This window comes from Python bivittatus, unplaced genomic scaffold, assembly GCF_059951505.1.
Source record: "Python bivittatus isolate LINGU-HERP-01145 unplaced genomic scaffold, Pbiv_v1 ctg000530_np1212, whole genome shotgun sequence".
NCBI classification, from domain to species: Eukaryota; Metazoa; Chordata; class Lepidosauria; order Squamata; family Pythonidae; genus Python; species Python bivittatus.
In genome coordinates this window covers 507,265-533,781 of record NW_028277085.1, presented here as the reverse complement: position 1 = coordinate 533,781, position 26,517 = coordinate 507,265, and the positions used below count along the sequence as shown (strand labels likewise).

Below are 26,517 nucleotides of genomic sequence, written 5' to 3'. Positions count from 1 at the left end.
GGGGAGAAATCACAAGTTGATAAGGAATAGGGCCCCGAAGAGATTTTCAACAATTTAATTAGGAATTGATAAACTCCAGCACTTAGACTGGATGGAATTGCACTTCCTTTATATGAAAAAGGCAAAACAAAGTAAATTCAAGGAGAGATTTAGCAGCAGCCTGCTATCAAATGAAGGTAGGTGGTGGCTCAGGACAGGGTTAGAGGTGGACAGACCAATCTCCCGTGGAGAAGCTGATGCAGAGCCCAGGAAGGTCTCCTGTGCAGAAGACCTACAGAAGCAGTGTTTTTCAGACTTGGCAACTTTAAAAGGTGTGGACTGGGTGCTGGCTGGGGAATTCTAGGAGTTGAAGTCCATACATCTTAAAGTTGCCAAGTTTGAACAACACTGTACAGGAGCAACAGGGAGCAGCACAACTGGACTAAAGCACATGTGTGTGCATGTTCATGGGTGTGTGAGAGAGAGATCAATCATTGTGAGTTATACCTGCTCACCTGCAAAGAGAAGGATGGATATGTTCAGGAACCAGCCAAGAGGACTGGCGTGGAAAAGGCTCGTTCCCCCTCCCACCCCACCGCCTCCCCATTCCAGTAAGCAGCACCAGCACAGCCAAACCAGTCAGTGAGGCAGCAGACAGGGAGGAGGAACGAAAAGTAACCAGAAAGGGGAGAGTAAAGGAAGGAGGGAGAATTAATTGTTGGAAGACAGAAACAAGAATCTAGAAAAGCGTTTTCTGAGCAATGACTAAAACACTGATGCCTCTTCCACCTCCTCGCAGTTCTCTTAGGCGGTTTTTGCATAATGTGCTAATCCTGGGTTCACTGAAAGACCTGCTTTCCTGAATGCACACGTGACTTTTAGCCACAAGTGACTTTTAGCCACTTAAGCCCAGGCTAGCCTATTCCAGTTTTCACTCTAGCAGGTTGTGTGAACCCAACTTTCAGGTGGGATGAGAACTCAGCGGAAAGGTGCCCGCGGTTCCCATGCAGCTGTTTCCGTGCTCGCAAGGCTTCCACTTTGGTTTTAGGGTAATTTATTCAGCTGAACTGTAACCCTTCCACTGTTCAGGTTCATAACTAATCAGTTATTTTAAACGCCAACCGTCACTCTGCAGCCCCGTTTAAGCAAACGAAGGAAGGGGACAGGGGAGCCAACACTACCCCCTTCTTGAAACCCCACCAAGGCTTGACTCTCGTCTGGAAGACATTCATGCGGACTGAACTAAGTTGCACTTAAGATTTTATCAGGGTCATCCAAGTTCCCCTCCATGATCAAACAAGACATCCTTAAGTGCTCCAGTGACTCACTAAAATGCTGGCAGGGCAAAAGTAGCCCGTTTGAGTTGGATCTGAAACTAAGCCCCTTCTCCAGGGAAAGCAGAGCGAGCAAAATGCCCACCCAAGCAGGCCCCCTTCCCAAGAGCAGCTCCACTAAATGTTACGAAAGCAACAGAATTCCATCTCGAATGCGAATGCTACTGGACCAGCCACGGGCTTTCAGGTCTGCCTCTCCCCAAGAATCTTTCAAGCCAGCCTTCCCCATCAGGCGCACTGGATTTCAGCACCTGTAACGGAGGCACGGCTAGAGGTCAGGGCTACCGCAGGCAGCTCTTAGTGCTTCAAGGGTGGCCCTTTAGTGCCAGCTTTTGCTTCCGAGTTTAGACATTTGGGGGGGGGGGGGGGGGAGGGGACAGAGACACAGAGTTCCTGCACCCAACAGTAAAGACAGCCATCCTGATGCAGGATGATCTTTCTTCTGCAAATAACAAGAAGATCCATATAGCGCACAGAGGTTCCAAATTTTAATGTAAATTAAAAAGAATGTAGAAGCAACTCTAATAAAAAAAAAATTGCAGTGACTTTTCAATGAATCACTGCATTTGTTTTGGAGCAACTTTCACCAGAAGAGACTCCAAGGCAGCTGGAGGATTTCTGCTGCTCCTGCCCTGCTATTCTTTAATCCCAGGGCACGGGACGTTGGCCCCACAAGCCATTCTGCCACAGACTGCTCCTGTTTCCCAACGCTCCTGAGAATATGCGGAAGACCGTGATGAGTGACCGTCGGGCTCCAGGGCTGCGCCAGACACAAGCCATGGTCAGGCTTCTCCAGCATCTCGCATCTTTAGGCAAAGCTGATGCTGCCCACCCGGCTACGCACATTCCCGACTGGTTTTGAGCAAGCAGAATGTCTTCAGCGAGGCCCGTCTCACCTCTACGGCCAATTCTCTTTGGAATCAGTCCTCAGCTGAGCTGTCACCTTCTTCATCCCTTACTTCTCTGTAGCTGGTCATCATCTTCCCTTCTGGCTCATAGGGAACCATCTTAATACCGAGCCTTTCAGCTAGCTTTTGGGCTGCGACCTTAGCCTGCATCTCCTACAACAAGAAGAAGGAAAACCGTGCATTAAATAGGCTTGTGTTTGACTAGGTGTCAGACCAAAAGCTAAATTAGGTTACTTCAGAGCAAGCGCATTTAAGATATGCAGGTCGCTAGATTCCTCAATGGGTTCCCTTCAAGGAAAACACTGCACAACGCGGGAGGGAAGAGAAACTAGGCTGCACAGCGGACAAGCAGTTTAACCGGATAGCGCAGAGTATTGCAAAGCATCTGGGTATCAAAAGAACATCAGAACGAGAGACGACGAGGAGGCCACAAAGGCAAGAGAGGCTTATTTGCACAGAAGAAGTAGGCGGGGGGGGGGCTCCCCAACCCATGACTGTGACACGTGTATTTTTGTTCAGGAACATGTAAACCGACACATCGCGGAGTAAATTGAGCCAGGAATTCCCCTAAACGCTGAAAGCTTTATAGAGTCATTCTTAAAGTGAGGCCGTTCAGACAAAGAAGTTTAAACGCCGCAATCCGAAGCGCTTCGGGGGAAAACGGAGCGGCGCTCGGAGCGGATTCGACATTCGCCGCCCCCCGAACGCTCCGCCGGCGCAAGAGCCCAGCCAAGCGCCCGCCGCCCGGCTTGGCCGCGCCTCCCCCCGGGCCACGGAGGCGCCGCACAGAGCCGAGCGGCCGCGGCTGCAGGCAGGACCCCCGTGGCGAAGGCCCTGGCGCGGCGGGGGACCGCCTGCGCCGCCCGCCCGCCCGCCCCGCCGCGTCCCACCTGCCGGGCCTCCTCTTGCCGGAGCTGGAGGGCGACCGACTCGGCCAGGGGCAGCAGCCGCGCGGGCGCGTGGCGCAGGGGGGGCAGCCGCGCGGCCGTCGCGTCCTCGGGGCGCCGCTCCTCCGCCGGGGGGGCTCCGCCGGGCCGCCTGCGGAAGGGAGCCGCTCAGCGGGAGCCGAGAAGGGCCCGCGCGAGACCCCCGCCCCCGATACTCACGCGCCGGGCCCGCGCCGGCCTCGCGCCGCGGCCCCTCCCGGCGCCCCCAGGGAGAGGCCGCCCAGCGCCGCGGGGGGAGGCTCCGTCGGGCCGGGGCCGGGGCCGCTCCGCCGCCGCCGCTCCTCGCGCGCCGCCACCGCCGCCCGCAGCCTGGCCGCGCATTCGCGCACGCGCTCCCCGCCATCGGGCAGCCGGGAGACCAACGCCCTGCAAGGCACGAGGGAGACGCTGAGTCCGCGCGCGACCGGGCCGCTCCCCCCCACTCCTCCGTCCCTCACCAGTCGCCCAGCAGCCTCTCCTGCCGCCGCAGCAGCTCCCGCAGCTCCGGCAGGCTTCGCCCGCTCAGGGGGCTCTGCTCGGGCTCCGCCATGCTGGCAACGAAGGTGCGGCGGCTGCGCTCTTCCGCCCCACGCAGGGCGCCGCCATCTTGCCGGAAGTTGGCTACGGCGGCCGGGCGGGCCAAAAGAGCTGGACGCGGCGGCGCCTCTGGCGGTGGCAAGAGCGCCGCGCATGAGCGCCCCTGGGACTCTCCCGAAGCCGCGGGCCGGATGTGAGCATGCGCTGGCCGTCGAGGGCTGTTCCGGGAGTCGCGCGCGATCCCTCCGCGCCCGCTGATCGTGAGCCGCCCCGGGCAGGCGCGCGGCAGGTCTGGGTGCCCCGTGCCCATCGGGCGGCGCGGGCCCGTTTTTCGCCCCCGCGGCGGGCCTCGGAAGGTCTCCGCCCCGAACTGCCGCGGCTTGACGCCAGGGGCTGCTTATTTCCCCTTCTAGGGCCCGGCTGCCGGCAGGCACCCCCAGGACGCTCCGCCCCTTGGAGCAGAGCTGGGCATCGGGCACCCCCGACGGGCGCAGAGGCGGGGCGGGCCGCGGCGCCCCCCGTCTGGGGCCTGCGCCCGTCGGCCCGGCCGGGCAGGACAAGGGCGGGTCGCGCCGGAACCGACCGGCGGCTCGAGGTGAGCCCGGAGAACCCCCCGGGCGAACTCTGACGCCGAGCGGCCGAGGCCCCTTTCGGCCCTCCCGAGCCGGGCTCGCGCTCGCCCGCAGCGGCGGGGCCTCCGGGCCCCCCGAGTCGCGGTCCGGCTCAAGCGGAGACCCTCGGCCTCCCGCGGGGCAGCCCCGGCGCGGGGGAAGCCGCGCTACCGTCTCGGAGGAGGCTGCTCCGCCGACCGTGCCCGCAGCCAGGCGGGGCACCGACGGCCCGCTCGGCCGCCTGTTCCCGGAGACCGTTAGCCGCTGCGGCCATTCCCAGTCTTGATGCGAGGGGCGCCCCCGGAGCCAGAGACCCCAGGGCCGCCACCCCGAAGCTGGGAGACGCCGGAAAGCAGGTCGCGGGCTCCCCCCGGGCCTGCTCTGGGCCAGAGGCCGTCCCAGCGCAATCCGCCAAGAACGACGACTCTTTGTTCACATGTCTGTGCACAGGACGCTCCTTTAAAATACAGTATCTTAGGGAAGAAATGCTTAGGAAATCTACATATATAAACAATGCCGTTCGTTGTTTAAAAATCTGGATTGGATTTACAACAGAAATGTAAGATCTTGCACATATTTGCATGTAAGACCCAATGGGGTGTTTCCTGGATCCGGCAGAAAGGCAGATGTGGAAGGTTCCTCTGCCCGAACAGGCACAGCCGCTCTGAGATTTCCGACTTGGGGCACCACGTGCGCTTAGCTCAGAAAGCTGGGCCGGCCAAACTTTTACCCCCCCACCCCCACATACACACGGAGGAGGACATGGGCGTTCTTGCTTGGCAGCTGCGCCCTCCCTCTCTTCCTGCACTGTGCCCGAGGAGCATCACAGGTCCAGGCCAGCATGACAGAGCCATGAGCACATGTCCCTGGCACAAGGCAGTATATTTTGGGCTGCAACGCTGCCACCAGAAGCGGAGGAACTCTGCAACAGCTACTTTGCCAAGGGGAGCACAAAGCTCTGCTGTCCTGGATGAAGTTCAGTGGGTTCGTTTCCTTTCGCGGCCAGGATTCCCGGATGGAAGCCTCTGGCGTGGCACCTTCCAAGTGAAGCGCTGCTTTCCCTTGAAGAAGCAACGGGGCATTTGCTCCCCTCCCAGGGGACCCGATGCCCCAAGTGCTTGAGGGGCTCAGGAGCAGCCCTCTCTGCTTGCCCCATCTGCCAACTGAGCTAGGCAGGGGCCGGGCGCCACCTCCCTCGCGGGGGGCGCTGGGCTCAAAAGGCTGTGCTTTGACGAATACTCCAGGACCCGCATGAACGGGCTGTAGGTTCTGGCTGGCTTCAACACTTCGGGAGGCGCTCTGCTTCCGTTCTCGGGGCTGTTGGGACAGAAGCCGACCCGTCACCACCCTCCAGGCTCCAGCCAGTACAATTCACACAGACATTGGGAGTGCAGATTCTAGAGCAACAGACATCTGAGCTCAGGTGGGCTTGACAAGAACCTGTGGAAAGCTTGCAGGCAGTTGCCAGCCCGGGCTGAGGTGCCTTTGTCCACCCCTCCCTCTGGGCTGCAGAACTGACTTTGACTTGCCGTGACAGTGAAAGAGAAGTCCCCAGGGCAACACAGTGTAGAGTTCAAAATGAAATTTCCAAACGGGCTACACACGGATGCTGTGGCAGCTTTAGAGGCCCTGGAAACAGCCCATAAACCACCCTCCTTGTGCTCAGAAGCTGGGGGACGTTTCCACCTGGACTCGCCTCTAGGCTGAAACTGCAAATTGGCACGGCCGGAAAAGCAGGCCGGAAAAGCAGGGCTGTGCCTGTTGCTAGGGCCTCAGCCTACTGCATGCAGCCAGCTTGTTCTAGTAAGTGCCTCTTCTCTGATTTCCAGGGAGCCCAGCCTCACCCAGGAAGGGCTGCAAGGGCAGACCCTCTGGCACCCAGATGTGTCCCCTGCAGGAGCCCCCCTGACTCCCTCTGAGAGGCGGTCTGCTAAGGAGCCCCCTGAATGGCTTGAGGCTGCTACCTTGGGGGGAGGTCACATCCGACCCCAACGTCTCTGGTGTCCACCTCAGGCCTGGACCTGGTCTCCCTCAAGTAGTCCAAACGGTCCTGCAGTTCTTTGTTCTGAAAGACACACAGCACAGCACAGCCCGCTGGTCTCTCCACCTTCCTCATTATCCCCCTGCCCAAAACCCAAGCCTTGCTGCACAAGAGAGGAATGGGGCGGTCTTCCCGAAAGGAAGCTTCATGCTTTTAATTTCTTTGAAGCTTTATTTCCCATATTTTCTTCCAAGGTGCAAGGATACGCACCTAGAAAAGAGCTCCCCTGTTTTATCCTCACAGCGACCCTGTCAGATAGGTTAGATTGGAAGGGGGGAACAGCAAGGGGCCCAGCATGGCTTGGGGAGATTTGTGACTGAGCAAGAACCGGAACTCAGCTCTCCCCAGTCTAGGTCTGGCACTCTGCGATGCCACATTGTCTCTTAGCCAGCCTTAAAGAGGCCTTGGGTGAGTTCTTTTTAAACTGTGATCTAGGGAAGGGCTCAGCCCAGGCCAGGTCTCAGCAGCCTTGAAGAGGAGGAAGTCTTGGCCTGGGTTGGGGGTTGGCGCTCAAACCCACACAGCCTGGAAACTCTGTCCTTGCAGAGGTGAGCCACTGTCCCACTAACAAAGCTTTTGGGTCTTGGTTGCAATGTACAGATGCCGTTTCAGCACTCTGGGTCCCGGAAGATCCAGGACTGTAACTTGAACAGAGGTCTTTGCTGACACTCCCCCTCTGCCCAGTCTTCTCTCCTGTTTTCAGGAGAGGGAAGGCCACAAGACTGTAAGGACATCAAAGGGACCTGAGTCTGGATCAGCCTCCACCCTCCCACTTCCCTCATACCAAGCTCCAGAGCCTCACTGGCTGGAGCTCCCTTGTGGGGAAGCTGCTTCAACCCCTCATCCCTGTCGCCCCTTTTCAAGCTCTAGATCAGGGTTTCTCAAACTCCCAGAATTCCCCAGCCCACATGGGTTCTGGGAGTTGAAGTCCATGCATCTTAAAGTTGCCATGATTGGGAAACCCTGCTGCAGAGTATCTTTTTGCCATGGGATGATCAGAACCGGGCCTAACAGCTAAGTATGATCTCATTACAGATGTGGTAAAATGCTGCTTGGATATCGCTGGCTACAAGTGCTACTTTCCTCTCAATCCTTTGCATGTTGTAATTATTGTAATCTGTCATGCTCTGGAAAGGGGAGAGCAGAAATACAAGTGATATTGCCTTCAGAGTCTTCCCATGTTCTCCTGGCCTCCAGTTCCAAACTCTAAACACCAATGAATGAGCTGAGAGGCATTTTCAGAGATTTATGGCTGAACGCAAATATCTGGTGAGGGCCTTCAAAACCTTCTGAATTGTACAGGCACGTAGGAGGATGGCCCCTGCCCAAGGAGGCTTGCAATCTAATACAACTCAGAAAAATCAAAGTCAGGCACCGGAATTAAGACCACAACAAAAGTAGTTCAAAGCCAGTTGAAGCAGATCTAGGCTGAGACATTTTTACACAGGAAAAGCTGATGATCAAGTGTAACCAGCAACAATACTGTTCCGATAGTTAATCAAAAGCTTACCTCTCCCTCGAGAAAAGATATTTTCTCTAAAAGTTGTAATATAAAGATTTCCTTTTGTTTCATCTTTCTCTTTTGTAGCTCTATCTATGGAAAAAGAACAAAAAGTGGTAACTCCAGAAAATACAGCCATTCAATTGATCCACTATGTAGAAGTCATGATTGCTGCCTATCCGTGGTTCATTCTATTATCATTAGAAGATGAAATGACTGATTTTAAAACAGTTTTTGTAGAATGTAATTGGGTAATTTTCAAATTGCAATTGGGGCACATGTAAATACTTAGCATCAAGAAACAGAATTGGTTTTAGGATTCCGAGAATGAATCCAACGGTTTCCTTTTTCATTTAAAATCTTTTTCTTCCATCTTTCCAACAAAAGTGGCCAATAAGATCAAAATATAAAATTAAAAACAATCATGAGATAAATTCTGCAGCTAGCCCTTTTGATAATTCAGAATCAGTAGTAACAGGAGGAGGCAGCTGCTAGAGGCCAGGGAAATTATCCCGCTGGATCCTGGACATTTCTCCCCAGCAACGAAGGGTTTGCACGGGAGAAAAGGCTGCAGTGCTCAGTGGGAGAGGCCACTGATGCCTGGGAGCACCTCCTGCTTGGGGCGGGGAGAGGCGGGGGGACCAAGCAAAACCTTGACCCCTGTCTTGGGCACTGGGATGATGCTCCCCTGGAGCCTATTATGCCGATCTTGCAGATTTCAAAAGTGGAGGGTTTGAGCTCAGGACATGAGTTCAAAGTTCCTGTCACCGCTGTCCTGCCGAACTAAGGGACCGTGTGGAACAGGTCACCGACCCCCCCCCCCCAGCTACCATGACTTCCATGGTGAAAAAAGGAGGAGACACATTTAGGAAATGTGGCCTAACACCTTGTCAGATTCAACCAGCAGGACTGGGGTGCATCTCCTTGCGCTGAATAGTGTCTTTGGACACATTCATGCTTGAGCTATCACTCCTGGCTCTTGCACGAGGAAACTCCTCCCCACCCTCTAACATATCCTGCACCCAATTTCTTTAGAAGAAAGTGCAAATGTCAGTGCCAATAAGTTGCAACTTGTATCTCTTCTAACTCATGCACACGTACGCTGCTGAGACTGATTTACTGGACCCCGGGATGAGGGAGGTGAGAGGATAGCCGGTGTCCAGACAAACAGGCTCGTCCTTGGAAAAGCAGAACATCCAGATAGTGTCTTTATGAGTAATTGGGCTGGCACACCGGCCTTTTAAGGAAACGCAGACTAAGCAAGCCACGCAGGGCAGGATCTTCTCTTGAGCAAACCACGCCGAAATCAACTGGGTTCTGCTTTCTATTGGAGCTGTCGCAACAGAACACCTTGGCGGACGGAAGGCTCTCTCCAGCCGTGAATTAAACACCTTCCCTCCCATCAGAACCAGGAAGCACAGCAAGCCCTGAGGGGAGCCGGGAGAACGCCGGCATTCTGGTGGAAAATGAAGGAGGAACAGATGCTGAACGCGCGCGCGCGCATGTGTGTGCGAGAGAGAGATTCCTTCTGCGGCTATTCTGGCTCCGCCAGCCCGAAAGGAAATGCTTTTGTAGCAAGGATTCCAAGGCAGACGCCCAACGGGGCACCAGCTCTCGCGGCTAGGATGAAGCACACCAGCACAAATCCAAACCCTTAAAAATAATGAGCAGTTGGTAATTATTTTATCTCAATTAGAGTAATAGCAGCATGGAACAGCCACCAACCTTTCCTTGATCGTTCTCCACTCAGCAAAATCACTATTTGTTGTTTTTCTTTAATAAATGTGTTACCCTGCTCAGCAAGGAATTTTTGCAAAGTGACATAATTGCAAATGGCAACAATTTATTAAAACTTCACGAACAAGCCAAGCAACAGCACATTTTTAAGAAAATAGTTCACTGAAATACAGAGTTACGAAAACTCCCAAGGAGCAGCAGATACACCAACCCGGGAACAGCCAGCGGGAAGGGAAGTTTCAAAAGCTGGGTGCACAAAACCATCTTTATTTGAAGACTAAATCTCTGGAACCCTGTCTGAAAGGCGCCCTCCTGGGGGGACTGTCCCTTCTGGCCATCACAGACTAATGTCTGCAAGATGCGGTTCCAGAGGCAAGCCATCAAGTTGTTAGGGCTTGTCGGATGTTCCAGTTCCCCTTCAGTGGGAGGAACAACGACTAATTTGAAGTGAAACAGCGAAGTCCAGAATCAAGCAGGCTCTTCTTTCAAAATAATTATGAAATACTTATTAAAGCACACATTCTTGTCAAACAAAATTGTACTACTTAAATAATATTGCACAAGGTATCACCCGCTGCATAACATAAAAGTGCACTGATCAAGTCACTGGCCCTTAAATGATTCAGTTCTACATCCCGGTTTTGCTCCACTGGAATCTTCCACCAGCAGTGCAAAAACTGAGCCAAGGGACTGGTTTGGAAAGTGGGGAAACTGACAGGAAAAAGCAGTTCCTCCCAGCACATCCGGCACAGAAGCACAATCAGCAATTTTCTCTATCCTCATGGTCATTTTTGGTGATCGTGTATCTGTTTTCATGGCACTTTTCACTTCCTTATGATTCACTTCCATCGACTCAAGCATTTTCCTTGGATATCCTTATCTTCCTCCGTAGCCAGAAAGTCCTGTTCCCCAGGATGTTCTCCCTGGAATTTGCTCCATCCACCTGGCCTCCCCATGAACTTTAGAGCATTAAAATAGGCCATGCAGGAATCAGAACGAGCAATTTTGGCCTTCACTGCAAAGGACATCAGGGTCCCGTGCCTGGATCTCAGGCCACTGGGCCTTCTAGCTCAATACAGGCTCCTATAATAGTGGCAACTCTCCAGAGTCTCAGGCAAAGAAACCCCCCCTCCAGCTTTTGTTACTACCAATTTCATGTTAACTGAAGATGTCCTCCAGGTTCATCCATCCGGAGGACCAAAACAGAAAGAAGAATGCTGAGTAAGAGCAACGCAGAATGGAGGAGGAGGACTTCGAGGAGGAACAGGGCACAGTTTAGAGCTCCTGCGTGTGTATTAATACAATTCACCAGCACAAAAGGAATTGTTTTACAACTGGAGCTTATTGTGGATTTTCGTCTGTGCAGATTCGCTGCCTGATCCAAGCAGAATGGAATCCCACAAGAGATTCTCAGGACATTCTCATTGCACCAGGACTCCACTGAGAGGACCCCACAGCTTAACTTCCTCTTACGCCTTCTGAAAATGTCAGTTACCGTCATTGCAACGAGTTGTTTTTAGATAATATATTTGAAGTCTGTTTTACAGCAAGTTGTGGCTTTTCCCTATGTACTCAACCTTGCTTTAAGCCTTGGTTCAGACTTCGCAGTGGGTATGACTCTGAGAAAAAATATCACAATTGCTCAAAGCGTCATCTCTGTGTGCTCATTCCCAGTTGCATTTTATTTTTTGGTATCCATAAGAAGTAGATGACTACTACCCACTTCTCAGGTCCATCCAAAGGTTGAATGCTGAGACATGTTTCTTCTTTTCATTTAAGTGTTCAAGAACCACTGTCAACTGACGAAAAGATATGCAGTATCGTATGGCTTACAATTTTTATGGCCAAGATATTTCAGTATTCCTTCCTTTGGAGCTCAGTTTCTAAGTGGACTATTCAATCAGCATTGCTATCATACCACCCTGGACTTTTCCAGGTTAACTACAGTATCACAATCCAGTTCAAAGAACGTTTCTTGGCCTTGGGGCACCAAAGTTACTCTTCTCCATCGTGTGTAACGGATGCAGCCTCTTTTTGTGCTGAGTGATCCCCATTTATCATCATCCAATGAATCTGAGACTAAATGTGGAGAACAGCTCATGGGCCATAACCTAGAGACAGTGCGATTCAGCTGGTTAGGGGAAGGTCACTCCAAAAATGGACTCTGCAAACTGTGTCTTAACTAAGGAACTTCTTTTTACGCCTTCCTTCCAGGCTCATCCTGTCATCCCATCTCTTAACCAGCCTGAGGGGGAAAAGTCAGCTAACTGAGCAAGGAGCTGAATGTTATTCCCTATAATTAGTGAACACTGACTTGGTTTTTGCTCTTTGAGTCTTACTAAGAGCTAATTTCATGTCACAAAGATTCACAAAATATATCAAACTAACCTATATGTGGACATTTTATTTTAGTTCAGTCTATTCTGATGGAATAGACTGGAACTTCTGGGCACTTGATGGTAAACCTGGAAAAACACAATATCTAACAAATATCAAGAGAACAATTTTGTTTACGTACTGCTGGGAATTACATAGAATGGTTGGATTTAACAGCCCCTTTCTACTCTGGCAGAGCCCTAAGACAGTCAAAGCGTTGCACGTCAGCGCTGCTTCTCCCACTGCAGATCTTTCCTGAACTTTTTTGAGAAAACTTTGAATGTAGCCTACATGTCAGAATATATACTGAACCCTGACCTGGATGTGCACATTCAAGACAGCTGCTTCTAGAACTTTTTTCTAGAAAGTTATATGAGGTGTAAGAGCATCACAACAGAGCAGGAGAAGCAGTTTTAGTCTGGATGAATTCCACTCTTGGAACTGTAAGTGAATCATAACCAGCCAGCTTTGCGGGGTTTGTTACTTGTTTGGTTCTTCTTATGGACGTATTACAGATTTGCAGCGCTGTACACAACTCACCTCCTCAACCATGTGCTTGACTTTTTTCTGCTGACACAGAACCATATCGTCCAGGTGCCGGATTCGTTCTCGGAGACTGTCTGTAATTTCCTCCAGCTTGAGGGACCTGGCCAAGGAAATGTGCCCACCCCCCAAAAAAACCCAATTATAGTCTTCAGTACTTGTATCTTCCCTGCAATCTCAGTTTATTTTTGCCTCACAGGACAGAAGTTTCCTCAGCTGTTTTGACAGGTGGATCAGACAGGTGGGGAGGTCTGAAAGGTAACTAAGCCCAAACAGCAACAACCTCTCTTGGAGCCCCTTCAGTAAATAAGTTACATGACACAGAAAAAACATGTTCCAACTGGTTCTTTAAGGGCTGAATGTCTTTCGGGAGTTCTGGCCTGGGATTTTTTTTTTTTTAATTCTACATCTCTGCAAACTTTTCTTAATTATCCTGTACTTTCTGCTTCATGCTTTCCTGGACTGGAGCTCCAACTTGCAATGGACATCACCACCATCCTGGACCCCTGCACTAACCGACCTTCCAGGATGGGAGCAGAACACTCAGACGTTGCTATGTCCCAATTGGGTAACCTCCCCAAGAGACCTTTAAGACAAAGTTTGCAATCTGCTACAGGAAGAGTGAATCTTAGAAGGATGGGTGATCTTACCTCGGTTGGCTGGACTGATTGTAAACATCTGCTCCATGTAGCTGCATTTCATACTCTATTAATTGTTTTTGCAACTGATGGCGTTCCTGAGGGGATAAACAAACAGAGAAATGAACATGCTTTTAAATATGTTAATTCAGCTACAAGATGTGCTTCTCAAACATTTTACAAAGGTTTTGGGCCCAAGACCCAAGTTTTCTAGTTCCAGGTCTAAAGGCACTTCCACTCAGCCACCCAATGTAGGAAATTGTCTCAAGGACCTGACGAGAGACCTCCAAATTTCTTTCGCCCCTAGCCAATTTCCAGCCATTCCACTCATTTGAAAGCTCTGAATTAGGATATTCTGGCTCCAATGTTTTTGCATTTGCTTCTCTGAGATGGCTGTGCCCTAGGAGGGTGGGATAGATGGTCATGTGTCCCTTCAGACGATGAACAAAGAATGCAACTAGTCTATGGTAAACGCTTCTCTGAAAGCCAAGAATTAGGGTGGTCCCTTGTTCCTACACCAAAGCAAAGCTAGACGAAATGTTGGAGGCCCCCATGTTCTGCAAAAGCAGGTACCACTGTTCCTTGGAGATGGCATTGTTGAACGCTCTTCTGGATCATTTTCTCAAGTTTAACTCCCAACCCCTCCTCAAACCTCATTCACTTTTCCTGGTGGAACAAGAGGGCTAGGAAAGCTGAATACCATTAGGAAAGTGTGTGTGGGGGGGAGATAAGGTTACTCCTCCCACCTTCTGGGCCATTCCATGCCAGATCTTGCTGCTGTTTTCAGAGAAGTGCAAAGAGCAGAAAATCAAAGAGCAGAGATTTTATTGTGGCCTGTGAAGCATTGAAACCTTCATCAACCTGCTACCAAGTTATAGATTCCCAAGCGAATGGGAGAATTTCCCCATGGCCCTAAAACCACTTGTGAATCTTCTACTCCTTTGAAGAGCAAGAATCTGCACAGGCAAATTGTGAGGACCACCTTCTAACAGCCATTCAAACCATGGCTTGATGGACTCCCACCTCCCCGATCTCCATCTCCTTGGAACTGCACACAAGTCTTCCCACAAAGAAACCACTCCTACAGGACACAACCTCAGCAGTACAATTCCATTCCAGCGGATCTCGCCTTTCATAGCTGCAACTCCGTATATCAAATAAATGAGTGACATTGAAAAGGTCCGCGAAGCAGTCGGAAGGCGTCAACTTAATACCAAAAAGAGGAGGATGCCTAAGAAAAGGTGCACTTTTTTTACCTTCTAAACAGATTTCACATTGAAAGGGTAGTTTCACAGATTTCCTAGCATACATTCAATTCAAGTAAAATCTTATTCAGGAGACAGAAAAAGAGGCTCCTCGTCATCCAAAAATCTCCAGACGTTCACCTAGCACAACATCCGGGCCGAGAAAGGGCTGGGCAGAGCAGGAGATGCAAGGAAGCCGAGAAAATCTACTACAACCAGTTCAACTGCCCTGGCTTCCTGTTGCCTGAATTACATGGGCAGCAAGACTCGTTTTTATAGGCAAACTCTGCACTCCTAAGAATAACAGGCCTGCTGCTACATCATTCTGTTTTTTTTTAAGTCATCCTGCTCTACGGCATAGCTGAATTGGCAAGACCTCTTGCAAACCTACGTTGTTCTATTATTGCACAAAAGACTCCCTTCCATTCCTGCCCCGGTCGGGGGATTCAGCAGCTACTTGGAGGCTGAACCCCTTCTCTTCCGGGGCACCCACAGAAAGGAAGGAAGACCAGCCTGGAGCCGGTGTGGGGCGCGTGCTTCCTTCTCTCTGCCGGAAAAAAAGTCTGCCTTCCAGATGCAAACAGGGTCCTTTGTCTGCAGACCACCCCCAAGGCCATTTGATTAAAGAATAGTCAATGCATCTTTAGAATAAATATGTGAATATATGGACTGGAGGAAAAGGATAAAAATGACTGTCCCTGGCCATTATGTTACATATGTGGAATATTCTGTATTGCAAGAATTAGGCAGATTTTAATCTTCATTTTGCAAAGTGCAAAGAATGTGGAATGAAAGAATGCACACCCACCCACCAACACATCTACCCTTATATTTAGAGAAAGACTTAAGTGACATTCTTACATCTTCCATGCGCTGAATGAGCCTATCCAGCTCTCCAATTCGTTGGTCTTTTTCCTGCAAACTTGTCTCTGTAAGTCTCATCTTTTTATTTGCTTCTTCAATGGCCATAAGTAACCGATTTGTTTCAGACTTCCAAGAAAAAAACACATCAGGTCACATTCCCCCAACTGGACATTGCAAGGCCAGACCGCCACCCTGCTTCGAGCACAACATTTCTCACCTTTTCCCCAAAACCTAACAGTTGCTTGCAGCAACAGGAAACAACACCAGCTAGGATCATTCCTGCTCACTCTACAAGCCTGTCTCTATGTTCCTCCTGGAAAGGCCTAAAAACGTAATTTGTTCCCAATGATCTTACAGCTACTAAATTTCAAGGGAAGGAAGTGAACTAGTACAGAATTATAGAAAAGACACCACCTCTTACAGCCCAGTTCCCCAAAGGCTTATCTGAAAACTATTTCAGCTGAGTTTAATGAGACTGACTTCCAGATAACGTGCAGAGCTGCAGAATTAGCATACTCCTTAGTTTGCTTATGGATCCTTATTCCTCACCCGTTATTTTTATTGTTTCTAAAACTTCTGGAAAATAGTATTTCCAGAGAGTGAGGTTCTGCATTAAGTAAAAATTGTTTTGTATATGTCACTCCCCTGTACATGCGAAAATCGCTAAAAGTATAAAAAGCAAAGATGTTCTTTACTCACACCAACAAACCAGGTACTGTCACACTAAAAGAGCCCCATTCAAGCTGGCAATTTAGCAAGCTGAATTTCTACTGTTAATCTTTGGGAAGTTGAAAACTCCTGTCAACAGACTGCAAACCACCCCAGAAAATTACTGTTCCACTCTGATGTGCATTAACCGTAGCCCTTCCAAAGGCAATTTCACTGCATCCCACGTACAAGGAGAGTTTCTTTCTCAAGTTTATGTTTCTGTTCTTCTTCTTGGAGCTTTTCTTCATACTGACTGTATAATTTCCTGGTCATCTCTCGCATTACTTCGGCATTTGCTTCTTGTGAACATTCCACCTATTAAAAAAAATAAAGGGAAGGGGGACTTTTTTAATGAAACAAACGCAAGAGAGAAATGGAAAGAAATAGAAAGATGCTGCCCGCAGAAAAATAAAGTTTGCCATTAAGAGTTCTGTTTTGCTCAAGGGACAAAAGCCAAGTGGGTGCGAATGAAAGGGATTGGCTAATCAGCACCCCTGCCCTTGCATAGGTCCAGGCGATTTCTGCAAGGCTTCTGCCCCTTGCTTACGCACCGAGTGAATTTCAAAACCTTTACTTCTATTAATTCTATAGTAATAGCGGCACGTGGCCTTTTATTGAGGATGTGGCTTCTGTTCATCTTGCCTGCATGGAGTGCAACAGTGTTCAGGGAAGAAAGGGGGGAGAAAGAAATGTGGTGGACTCTGCCTTCAAGCAAAACCTGCTAGTTGCAAGTCAACCGTCTTCCCTGGGAACAACTAACAGTGTCGCTCAGTCGCATCTCCCACAGGAAATTAATAGCCCTGGTCGACTAGGACAAGCTGAATGCAGATGTCCGTAATCCCAAATCACAGGAATGTGGGCAAACTTGGAGATTAAGTCTTGCCTGATAATCCCTCTTTGCTTCTGAACCAAACAGTTTTAAAAGTTTCCAGCCAGGCCATGCTTTTGGAAGGTTAACACGTTCCTAATTCTGGGAAGCTCCACAGTCCGGGACAGATGTTCCTGCGGCTCACCTTGAGTCTCAGCAGTTCATTTTCCATTCTGGCAGCTTCGAGTTGCTTCTGCTTCTCCTTCAGTTTTTCCATAGATTGTTCATGAGTTTGCTTTAGATTCTGTATCTGGTCACGTATAACCGTATTCTCCAAAGTAACATCAACCAAGGTTTTCTGAAAACGTGTGCGATGAAATGCAAAATTAATTCACAACTGCCTGAAAAATATTGGGATGAATCCTTTTTTTCAAATGCACTTTTGGATAGGAACTACAAAGAACTAACTCTTCTGGGTTCCTTCGGGATGAAAATGGGCAAAATGCATGTTATATTGCAGGACGAATAGGAGAAGGGTAAACAAGTCATCTTCTGGCTTAAATCCATCCAGGAATTATTCATTTATTTAAGTTTACTGGGTGCCCAACTCCAGTGGAATAGACTGGGGTGGTGAATAAACCCAGAAACATTGTACAAGACCCTGGAGCAGCAGAGGTGAAAAGCCGGCTCTACGACCAAAGGCAAGAAACTAACGAAGTACATCAAAAGTCGTTGGGAGGCACGCAAACTGAACAAACATCAACACTGCATATTATTTATTTAATGCATTTGTATACTGCCATAATAAAAAAAACACTCCCAGAAATATGATCAGTTATGTCCTACTATAAATATGTTTCATGTTTAAATACAGCACATTAACCTAGCAAATTTCCAAATGTTAAAAAAAAATCTGTGAGCTGATTAAGTTAATAAATCAACGCCACTTCTTTGGATTACTACTGTAAATAAAAGCCTAGGAATTTTCACCACAATATTCTTTTGTAAGATTTACAGGCTCTGCCAATTGGCATGGGGTGTGAGGAGGGGAAACCAACTCTGGGGGCGGCTGGCACCTTGAAGACGCTCCCGCAGGTCAACAACCATCACATACCATCAGTTACCTTGGAAGATGTTACTTATTAATTGAACATTGGTTTATTGCTTTTTAATCAGTATTTTAACCAGTATTTATTTTTTTTACTGTAACTGCCCAGACTCGCTCACTGAGTGAGATGGGCAGTGACTAAACTTGAAATATAAATAAGTAAATAGTAAAGGAAACCAACTTTCAGCATGCTGAATTTCAGATTTAAATCGTTCCCTCCGCCCCGGGGGTCGCAGAACAGGCCCTGTACTCCAAACGGCCCCTCACAGCCATTTTCTCCAGCTGGGGGAGCAGCCCCTCTGTCCGCAGCAATGTACCTGCAGCTGAACGGAGGCCGAGGTCAGTGAGCTGCTCATCTCACGAAAACTATCCAGGGCTGTGGCGTGCACCTGGATGTGATCTTCCAGGGATGCCTGCTCAGCCTGCGACACCTGCAGAAATAAGGCCAGGTTTTACTCCTCAGTTTCAGGAAGCAGCAGCTGCACATCGGCAAGAGCCAGACTTGCTTTGAAATTAGCGGGCTCATCCAATGACTTTTACTGGCTGTCCTGCAATCCAGGGGAAAAAAAACAAGGTCGGGACCACTTGCCGGAGCACACAGCGTTGGGAGGGGAAGTCAGGCTGGACCCTCTGCTTGGCCAAGAGGCCCACTCCTCCTTCCTCCTCCTCTAAGGACCATGGGCATGATGCTGAATCCACAGCCAGGCTCACCAGCTACCCAAGGAGCTACTGCTGGCTTGAGACCACCCATGGCAGCAGCCCAAAATTGGGCAGGGACGAGCAGCAGCTCCATGGCGCAAGGAAGATCTGATCCAAACCCCACACAGTCTTTCCTAGGGAACAGTTTCAGGCAAGGCCTTTGAATACAATAGAACAATGCAACAAAGCATTTTGTAAAGGCCCTAAAAAACTCAGCATTTTCAAGTTCCATAATTTCCCTTTGGAAAAGTGATAGTTGGAAAGATTACAAGGGCTAAGCAAGTGAATAAACACAGACCTTTTCAGGCTACAGCCAAATAAAATATTCCCTTTAAAGAGACACTGAAGAAAAGTTTCAAGTACAAATCCTAGCCCAGGTGGTCTTAGGGAAAAAGGTTTAGGGGAAAATATATGAGATTACACTGGCTCTTGCACTCAAATATACACTTGCACACCTTGTATGAGCCAAGAGCGCATCTGGAACAGAGGTGGCTACTTTGCATTTTGAAGGAAGGAAGTGTGGCTTGAAAAGCAGAAATCTGCAAGGCAGATCATGCAGCACCAGAATTGCCAAGGAAGGTTTCAGCAGACTGGCCAGCATATGTAATGATGATCTGCAAATGCAAAAAGCCATTGTAGTGTAAAGAATGCCAGTTAAGATGGTCTGACCTAGGCAGCAACAAAGGAGATCCATATTTAGATCAAACACAGAAGTTCCTGAGGTTATTTTTCATAAATCCATATTAATAAATTGCTCCATAAAATGTTTGGCACCAAGGCGTTTGCAGATCTTGGCCAGCACAGGAGGAGATGGAGCCTAGACTGTGAGAAAGAGGGACGTGAGAAAGGCCATCTCCACTGGGCTGAGGAAGCACCTCAACCAAGAGGGTAAGAAAGAAGCTGGACTCTTAAGCGTCAGACCCAAACATGGACAGCGCATGACACATTCATTCCATCTCCACATTCTCGGCAGCTCAGAAGGTGAAGTGGTTCCCTGCTTCAACCACCTTCCAAGCCCAGAGACACTTACCGCCAGCTCACTCGTAAGCTCTTGGATTTTACGTTTCATTTCATCATATTCTCCATACATTTTCATTCTTACTTTTTCCAATGTTAGTCTCACCTGGAACAGAAAGGTTACAGTACATCATATTGTTCCCAGTGCTGGATAAATGGCAGTTTTCAGAGTCTAAATAGTCAAATGTTTAGAAAAGTAGCAGGAAACCAAACCAAAATCCTGGCTGTGCCTTTCTTGTACCAGGAATCTGATGCAGGTATAACGAATGCACCCCAACTTAAAAATGTGGTTCCGGAGTTAAGGGACAAACTGAAGGCAGTCCCACCCCAGGGGCTCCTCACTCTCCCTGTTCACTGAGCTTTTTTTCTTAGCAACAGAACCAGATGAAATCTCCGTTCTTAACATGCCCCACTGCTTTAGAGAGGAGGGAGGCCTACACCTGAGTAGGAGGTACTCCCTCCTCCCAGCCTGGCATGGAGCTCACCTGCCTTGCCCCTGCCCAATGCTTTTACCGTCTGTTCTGCTCTTCAGCCTGGTGGGGAGACTGGAAGGATCTCGTGGGCCTCTCCAAGTGTGGACAGAGGACCCGTTTGCTTAGAGAGGGCCCTGCCCTGGTTCCAGCCCCAGAAGACCCTCCAGTAGATGGGGCAGAATGTAGCTCTGCTGCGACATGGAGATTTGCCTTCAGTCCAGATGGGCAGTCCTGGGCAAGCGGACCACGGTCCAGCTTGGCATAAGGTGCCTTCCTGCGTCCATCTGTACATAGTGACTATCCAACAGACTCACAAGTGACGTAGCCATGTCTGCTGGGGCCATGTGATCAGTGACAAATGCACCATGCATCCAAATGCATGGGTATACTTTGCAAAATTTAAAGATACCCCAGTTATATTCCAGACAAGAAGTTGACTTCATTTCACACTTTTGTTCAGACCAAAACCAGAACTAATCGCACGGAGCAATGAAGCAGTGGGCCGTTTTCTTTATTCGGACACGAACTGACCTCATTCTGCAGCTGAAAGGAAAGTCATCCGAGTGCAGGGTGGAGAAGGAAAGAAACATTTGCTTCGCGGGGGGGAAAGAAAAGGAAGGGGGAGCAGCGGATCAAAATCTTTTCATTCCTGCAAGAACCATATATAGAAACTTAACTCACATCTCTTATATATCTCATTTCTTCTTTCAGTTGGTGAGCTGACCATCCATAAACCACCATTTCCTTGTTATGATTGTCATCTGACCGGTGCACCACACCATACACAACGCCATGTTTTAAGTCCCCAGCAGACAATCCGCTGGGCACTTGATAGAGTTGCTGTAGGAGTATATTCAAAAGTTATAAATGCAAAGAAAAGGAAATGTAGCACTTTATTGTATGACCGTTTTTTTTTTCTAACCTACCTCCAATTTCATAAGGATCTCCAAGATAGCTTTGAAAGACTAGTAAAAGGATTAAGCTTGGTATAGTTTTTAAAAAGTAAGTAATATTACTGCAATATAGTTCTTTCTTAAAACTGCTCTGAACATCAATACGTGGTACAGCACCAACAGTTCATCACACTGTGTAAGTTCCTCCACCAGACTGAACTGAGAGCAGTCATGGACACAATGGTCCTGTCTCCAGGAGCGGGGCAGAAGGTCTCCAAAGGTCGTTGCTGGGACAGCAGGAGAAGAGGGCAATTGCCCTGCCCACCTCCCTGAGCTTCTTGCCCTCTGGGGAAAAGGAAACTGCTGACCTAGACAGGCCTTCAGTCGGATCTTCCTATGTTCCTCTCTGAGCACTTTCAGGATGTCCAAGGGGGTCACAGAGACCACCGGTGTTGATCTTGAGCCAAGCTATGAATATGCAGACCAGGCATTGTGCAGAAGAAGCAAAAAACAGTTCTAGAGTGCTAATTCAATTGCCATCTTTTTAGACTAAATTATCTTCCTCAAGAAGGAAAAATCGGCTTTCCTTTATTAGATATTATTAATGCAAAAGCGGGGGGGGGGGATGACATGCATTTAAAATACTGACAGAACGTCTCATCTGCCTTTCCAGAAGCTCCCGCAGGAGTTACCATTAATGCCCAGAGAGCATTTTACATCCAATTTTAAGTCATTGTCTAAAATGTCAAATCAATGTCAGCTGCTCCTGTTGCAATAGGTAGGCAGTGTCATATCATTGCATAATGGAATTCAGGCTTATCATGCGAAATACATTGTTTTGTTTAGACAAAGGTGGTGGAAGAAGGCGTTTCCACATGCTGGGTGTGGTGCCAGCAGCAAAAATAGTTTTTCATTTCCTGGATAAAATAGTTTTGGGGGTATTTGGTTTCATATCAATCACTGGACTATGTGGTTATTCATAGCTAAGACTTCCTCTCCAGCACCAAGGAGTGGAGAGACTGGAACTGGGAATAAGAGTTTCTAAAGTATGTACTCTTCTGAAAAATATGCGCAGAACAGGAAATTCTGGCACTGTTCAAAATATCACATTCTTCCCACTCAAGATACCCTATCACAGTTCAGCACTGAAGTATATTTGCACAAAACTAAACTTTACACAGAAACAAGACCTGTCAATCTAATTAAATCCTGGAGACTCTAATTATCCACAACCCAACACACCATTACCTAAGAAGCCCTTCCTGAACTTAACAGAATGTATTTCTGAGCGGATATCCACAGGATTCCCCTGCAAATCCCTCTACTCCATACAAAGGGGTTGGGTACATAACGGTTTCCCTAAATTGAATAACGTATGAGCCAGTTAAAGAAACCACTTTCTGTAAGATCTGTTGGGAAAATCATCTCAGCAATTGATTATTAATATGTTAGGCTTCCTGCTTTTCAAAAGGTAATAATCGCTCAGAGGAATTACAGATTATTTGGGTATTCTTAATTTTCTCGGCATGTGTTGGGACTTTCAGAGGAGGAGGAGGAGCCACAACAGAGTCCCTTGCCTGTGCTCACCCTGTCAAAGATGCTGGAGCCAGAGACAAGATCTATTTTCAAAGCCTCTGCTTACAAAACACCCACCATCCAGGCCACATCACAAGCAGATCCTTGATACAAATATGCAATATAAAATCAGATCTAGCCAGAAAGGAAGCCTTGCTTTTGTAACCACCCAGATAGAAAGGTTTGGTTTTTCACAGCGCCTACTAAAGGGGGTGAATGTGGCAACCAGTTTCAGAGGTTTTTTCAGATGCCCAATTTGAATTGTTGGAACCCTTTAATTAGGAGATTCCAAAATCCAGGGTTGGTAAAACAAAATGGCATGTAGGTTTGGGGCTGGTGAGGTGATGTTGGTTTGGGGGCACTCTGTGGCTCCCTTCAGGGGGCAAGTCAGTCTGTTTGTGAGGCTGCAAAATCCATGCCTGAGTGGATAAAACTACAACAAAACCGGTATGTAGTTTTGATGTAGGTTTTGAGTTAATACAGCAATCTCTGAATCCCTTTAACTACAGGGAGATAGCAGGTTAATGGTACAAAATGGTACAAAACTTTGTCACAGATTTTTTATAAAATCTAAATTTGATAGTTCAGTTAACCCAACTTCCTACCCCAAATGCTACATTTTAAGGATAAGGGAAATGTGCTTTGCTCTTTCCAGTTACGATTTTTTAAAAAAGCAGTATTCACAGACAAGATAGGAGTCGCTCTCCAGAGCAACAGGCTGCAGAAGGTGGAGCGATGCCCTTCTACACGCACAGACCAATGGGGAATTCCAAGTCCATGCCGAGACCTCTGGGCAGACTGGCAGGAAAAGGTCCAGGAGATGGAGCACCCAGGTGGACCAGCCACCCTGCTCCTGGCACCCTTGCATCAAGCCTTCCCTTTTCAGTACAATCCGGCCACACACCTTTTTCCTATGGGAAGACAGATCAGCAAATTGAGGTAAGTAGAGCAGGCTCACTGCTTCCAGGGTGATCTAACCAGATTTCCAACCACCTTTGGCCCCTTTCGCTGCACAATATCTGTTGCTTCCAGTGGCCACAGAGGAGGGGCGGTTGTTGGTCCTCGGTTGGCCCGGCTGCTACATGAACCCAAGAGTGCCCCCCGTTTTTATGGACGGGGTGACTCCTCTGGACGGGGATGCAGAGTTGCCTCTCCATCCCCGGCTCTCTGGTGTGGCCGCAAGAGAGCAGGGGTGCTGAAGTAAAATCTGCTCAAGACTTTACTAACTAAGAGAGGTTGCTTTGCCGGGGAGTTTAGCGGTTGTCACTGGAGCGCCACCCTGACGTTGTCTCTCAAAGGGCAGACGGGGATTTTCACGTGACCTCCAAGTCATGGGTGTGGTAACAATAAAGCTGTTGTGAAATCCGCATGACGCTGCTGGACATTCCAGGGTGGGGAAGAAGGGAAGGCTGTCACTGTGGCCCGGCACATGCGATGGGTGCATTGAAAACTCTTCTCTAGACGGGTGGGGTGCCCGTGTCCCTACAGGGTTTCTGCGCACACACACACACACACATCCCTTTCCCTCGTGCTCTTTCTCCAACTTAAGTCTCGGGTATTATTTATTCTGAAGAGAAAAACACATAAGTGCCTTATGGGCACTTTCTCCCCACAGTACAAACAGCAGTTAAATCACGCAAGAGGGATGGCTGAATAAGGCCCAATCAAAAGGAGGTTGCCGTAATGTTATGTTGGTTGGAAGAAGTCATGAATAGCGTAAACGATAACACTGATGCTTATACAGCATAGTCTGAATTCAAGGCAATTCACCCACGTCTAGTAATATTTACCATGAGCCTACAGCATAAAAGACTATAATCCCCCCCGCTGCCTGCCCAGAAGCTGACGCTGAGGTGGCAAAAGCCGCTAGCGGAATCAGGGCTCGGGCAAGACCGGAACCAGGGGCTTCGGTTCTTACAGTAGGTCCAGCGCTGCAGCCTCAAAGCCGGGTTTGTAAGCTGGGTTTCCAAACGCAGCTCAACCAGATCCAGACCGAACACTGGGGTGAATGGCAGCTGTGGGGAGAGGGGGCAGCCGCAGAAGGGATTCTGGGGCTGGCCAAGCGGCCTCTAGCCTCCGAAGGCCTCTTCCCCGCGGCTGGGCCGCCCGCAGCGGCCCTCGGGAAGGGGATATTTGACCCTGAAGCCATCTCAAGGCCCCAGTCTGGGTCAGGAAGATTTTCAGGATTAAGATCCAGCGAGGGCTCTTCCTTCGAGGCCAAACCGGCCGGCTCAACTTCGGAAAAGCAAAAACACCACAGCGTGCGAGTCTGGCTGTTTCCCCCAGAAGGACGGAGGGAATCTCCACCGGTTATATCGCACAAAGGCGCCGACCGGGTTGCCGCGGCAGGGTCTGCGGCCGGCGCAGCGGATTTTCCGGGATGTCCCCGGAGCGGGAGCATCGGGGCCCGGCCAAGCGAACGAGGCCCTCCGCCCCCCGGCTCACCTTCTGGGTCCTTCCAGCCTCCTCTGCCCCGCCCCGAGGCGGGCGGCCTTCTTCAGGGGGGAGAGTCAGGCGCAGCCGACAGATGTTCGCCTGCGGACAGACACGGAGACTCGGCTCACGGCCCCCGCCGCTCTCCCGCCCCCTTAGCTCGCGAGCGGCCCGGCCGAGGGCGGCTCCCGCCGGGAAGGGCCAAGCGCCCCCGAGGGCCCCTCCGCGCCGGCGTCTTCTTCCCCCCTCAGGCGAGCGGGCCGCGCGAGTAACAGGAGCGCGAGACGGAGGGAAGACGGCAGGGCGGGCCGCGGGGTTCCCCGGCGACGTCACGGCGCGCCGAGGCGCCTCGGAGCCCCTGCCCGCTGCGTCCGCCGTGAGCCGCGTCTCCCCGCCGGGGCCGGCGCTCTGCCGAGACGGGCGACGCCGCGCGGGGCGAGGGTGGCCGTCCAAACAGCCCCGGCCGGGGCAGCGAGCGCGACGCCGGGCGAGGCCTCCCGAGCCGCGCGCGCTCCTTCGGCTAGGCTTCGCGAGGCCGACCCCGGCCCGGGGGCCCCGCGCGCCCCCCGACGCACGGGCGCGAGCAGGGGCCCGGGCCGGGCCGGACGAGACTCCCTCGGCGCGCAGGAGGGCCGCCGCCGCCGGGGGGGTCCCGTTGGCCCCGCCGCCCTCCCCGCCCAAAGGGCCGCTCGGAGACCCGCAGGGCCCGCGGCGGGGCGAGCGCCACTTCCTCGCCGCCGCCCCCGAGCCCGCCCGCTCGCCGGACGCGGCCCCGCCGGGCCCGCTCACCTTCCGGCGGCCCTGGGGCGGCCTCGGCGCGGTGCCGGTCACCGTCAGCCCCGAGCTGTAGCGCAGCATCTCGCCCGCCGCCTTCTCCTCTTCCGGGCCGGCGGCTCGCGCCCGGGCGTCCGGGGCCACTGAGCCTCTCCGCCCGCCCGGCGGGGCTGGGCTCGGGAAGGCGCCCGCCCCGCCCCGCCTACCCCGCGCGAAAGCCTAGCCGAAGGAGCGCGCGCGGGGCGGGGCGGCGGCCCCTGTCAGCCCGCGGGCCGCTCCGGGAGGGCGGCCCAAGTCGGGCGGCGCGCCCAGGAGCCCCGCAGCCTCCCCGCGGGCTCTCCAGCCTGGCCGGGCGGTGGGTTGCCGCGGCCCCGGGCCCGTCCTCCGGCGGCGGCGGCAGCCCCGTTCCCCGCAGCGCCGGGCCGTGAAGCCAGCCGCGGGCCCGGCCGCCCGCGGTGCTGCTCGAGCCGGGTGCGAGGTCGCCCGGCACCCCGCGGCGGCCCGTCCGTTGGCGGCAGCCCCGGACCGCGTCCCGCTGCCCCGCCTGCTCGCCCCCGCGCGCCTGGGCGAGAGCAGCGGCGCTGCCGGGCGGCCGCGGGGCCCCGACTGCGGGTCCGAGTGAAAAGCGGCCGGCAGCTCGAGCCCAGCGCTGTGTGTGTTTCGGAATCCGCTCCGCCGCTTGCTGGAGAGGATCCGGTGCGCCCAGCCCGAGAACGGGTTTTGCTCTCCGGGCAGCGCGTGAAGTGGTGCGGTTCTAGATGCTTCAGATGCCGCTTTGTCGCCATGATGC

At 51.0% G+C, this 26,517-nt stretch overlaps 1 protein-coding gene across 1 annotated transcript; it reads right to left on the bottom strand.

Annotated features, from left to right (window-relative positions):
• Nucleotides 1–1,777: 1,777 nt before the first annotated feature.
• On the bottom strand, nt 1,778–26,475 carry MYZAP (myocardial zonula adherens protein). The gene is made up of 18 exons (XM_088148678.1): nt 25,743–26,475; nt 24,966–25,055; nt 20,734–20,892; nt 19,593–19,685; nt 18,181–18,294; nt 16,961–17,113; nt 16,137–16,262; nt 15,237–15,365; nt 13,144–13,229; nt 12,491–12,596; nt 7,847–7,930; nt 6,260–6,360; nt 5,426–5,612; nt 4,467–4,752; nt 3,606–4,077; nt 3,328–3,534; nt 3,112–3,259; nt 1,778–2,374 (listed from the first exon to the last, which is right to left on the bottom strand). The coding sequence occupies exons 1-18, from the start codon at nt 25,809–25,811 to the stop codon at nt 2,234–2,236; spliced, it is 2,751 nt and encodes a 916-aa protein (XP_088004804.1). The 5' UTR covers nt 25,812–26,475; the 3' UTR covers nt 1,778–2,233.
• Between the last annotated feature and the right edge of the window lie 42 nt (nt 26,476–26,517).

What these genes read in the sequence shown, in the direction of transcription:
- MYZAP (XM_088148678.1), bottom strand. Translation starts at nt 25,811, where the DNA reads ATGCTGCGCTACAGCTCGGGGCTGACGGTGACCGGCACCGCGCCGAGG. An exon ending in TCATTCAGCGCATGGAAGAT is followed by an intron (nt 13,230 to 15,236) that starts GTAAGAATGTCA and finishes TTATCCCCTCAG; the next exon opens with GAACGCCATCAGTTGCAAAA. An exon ending in GAGAGGCTGCTGGGCGACTG is followed by an intron (nt 3,535 to 3,605) that starts GTGAGGGACGGA and finishes CGTGCCTTGCAG; the next exon opens with GGCGTTGGTCTCCCGGCTGC.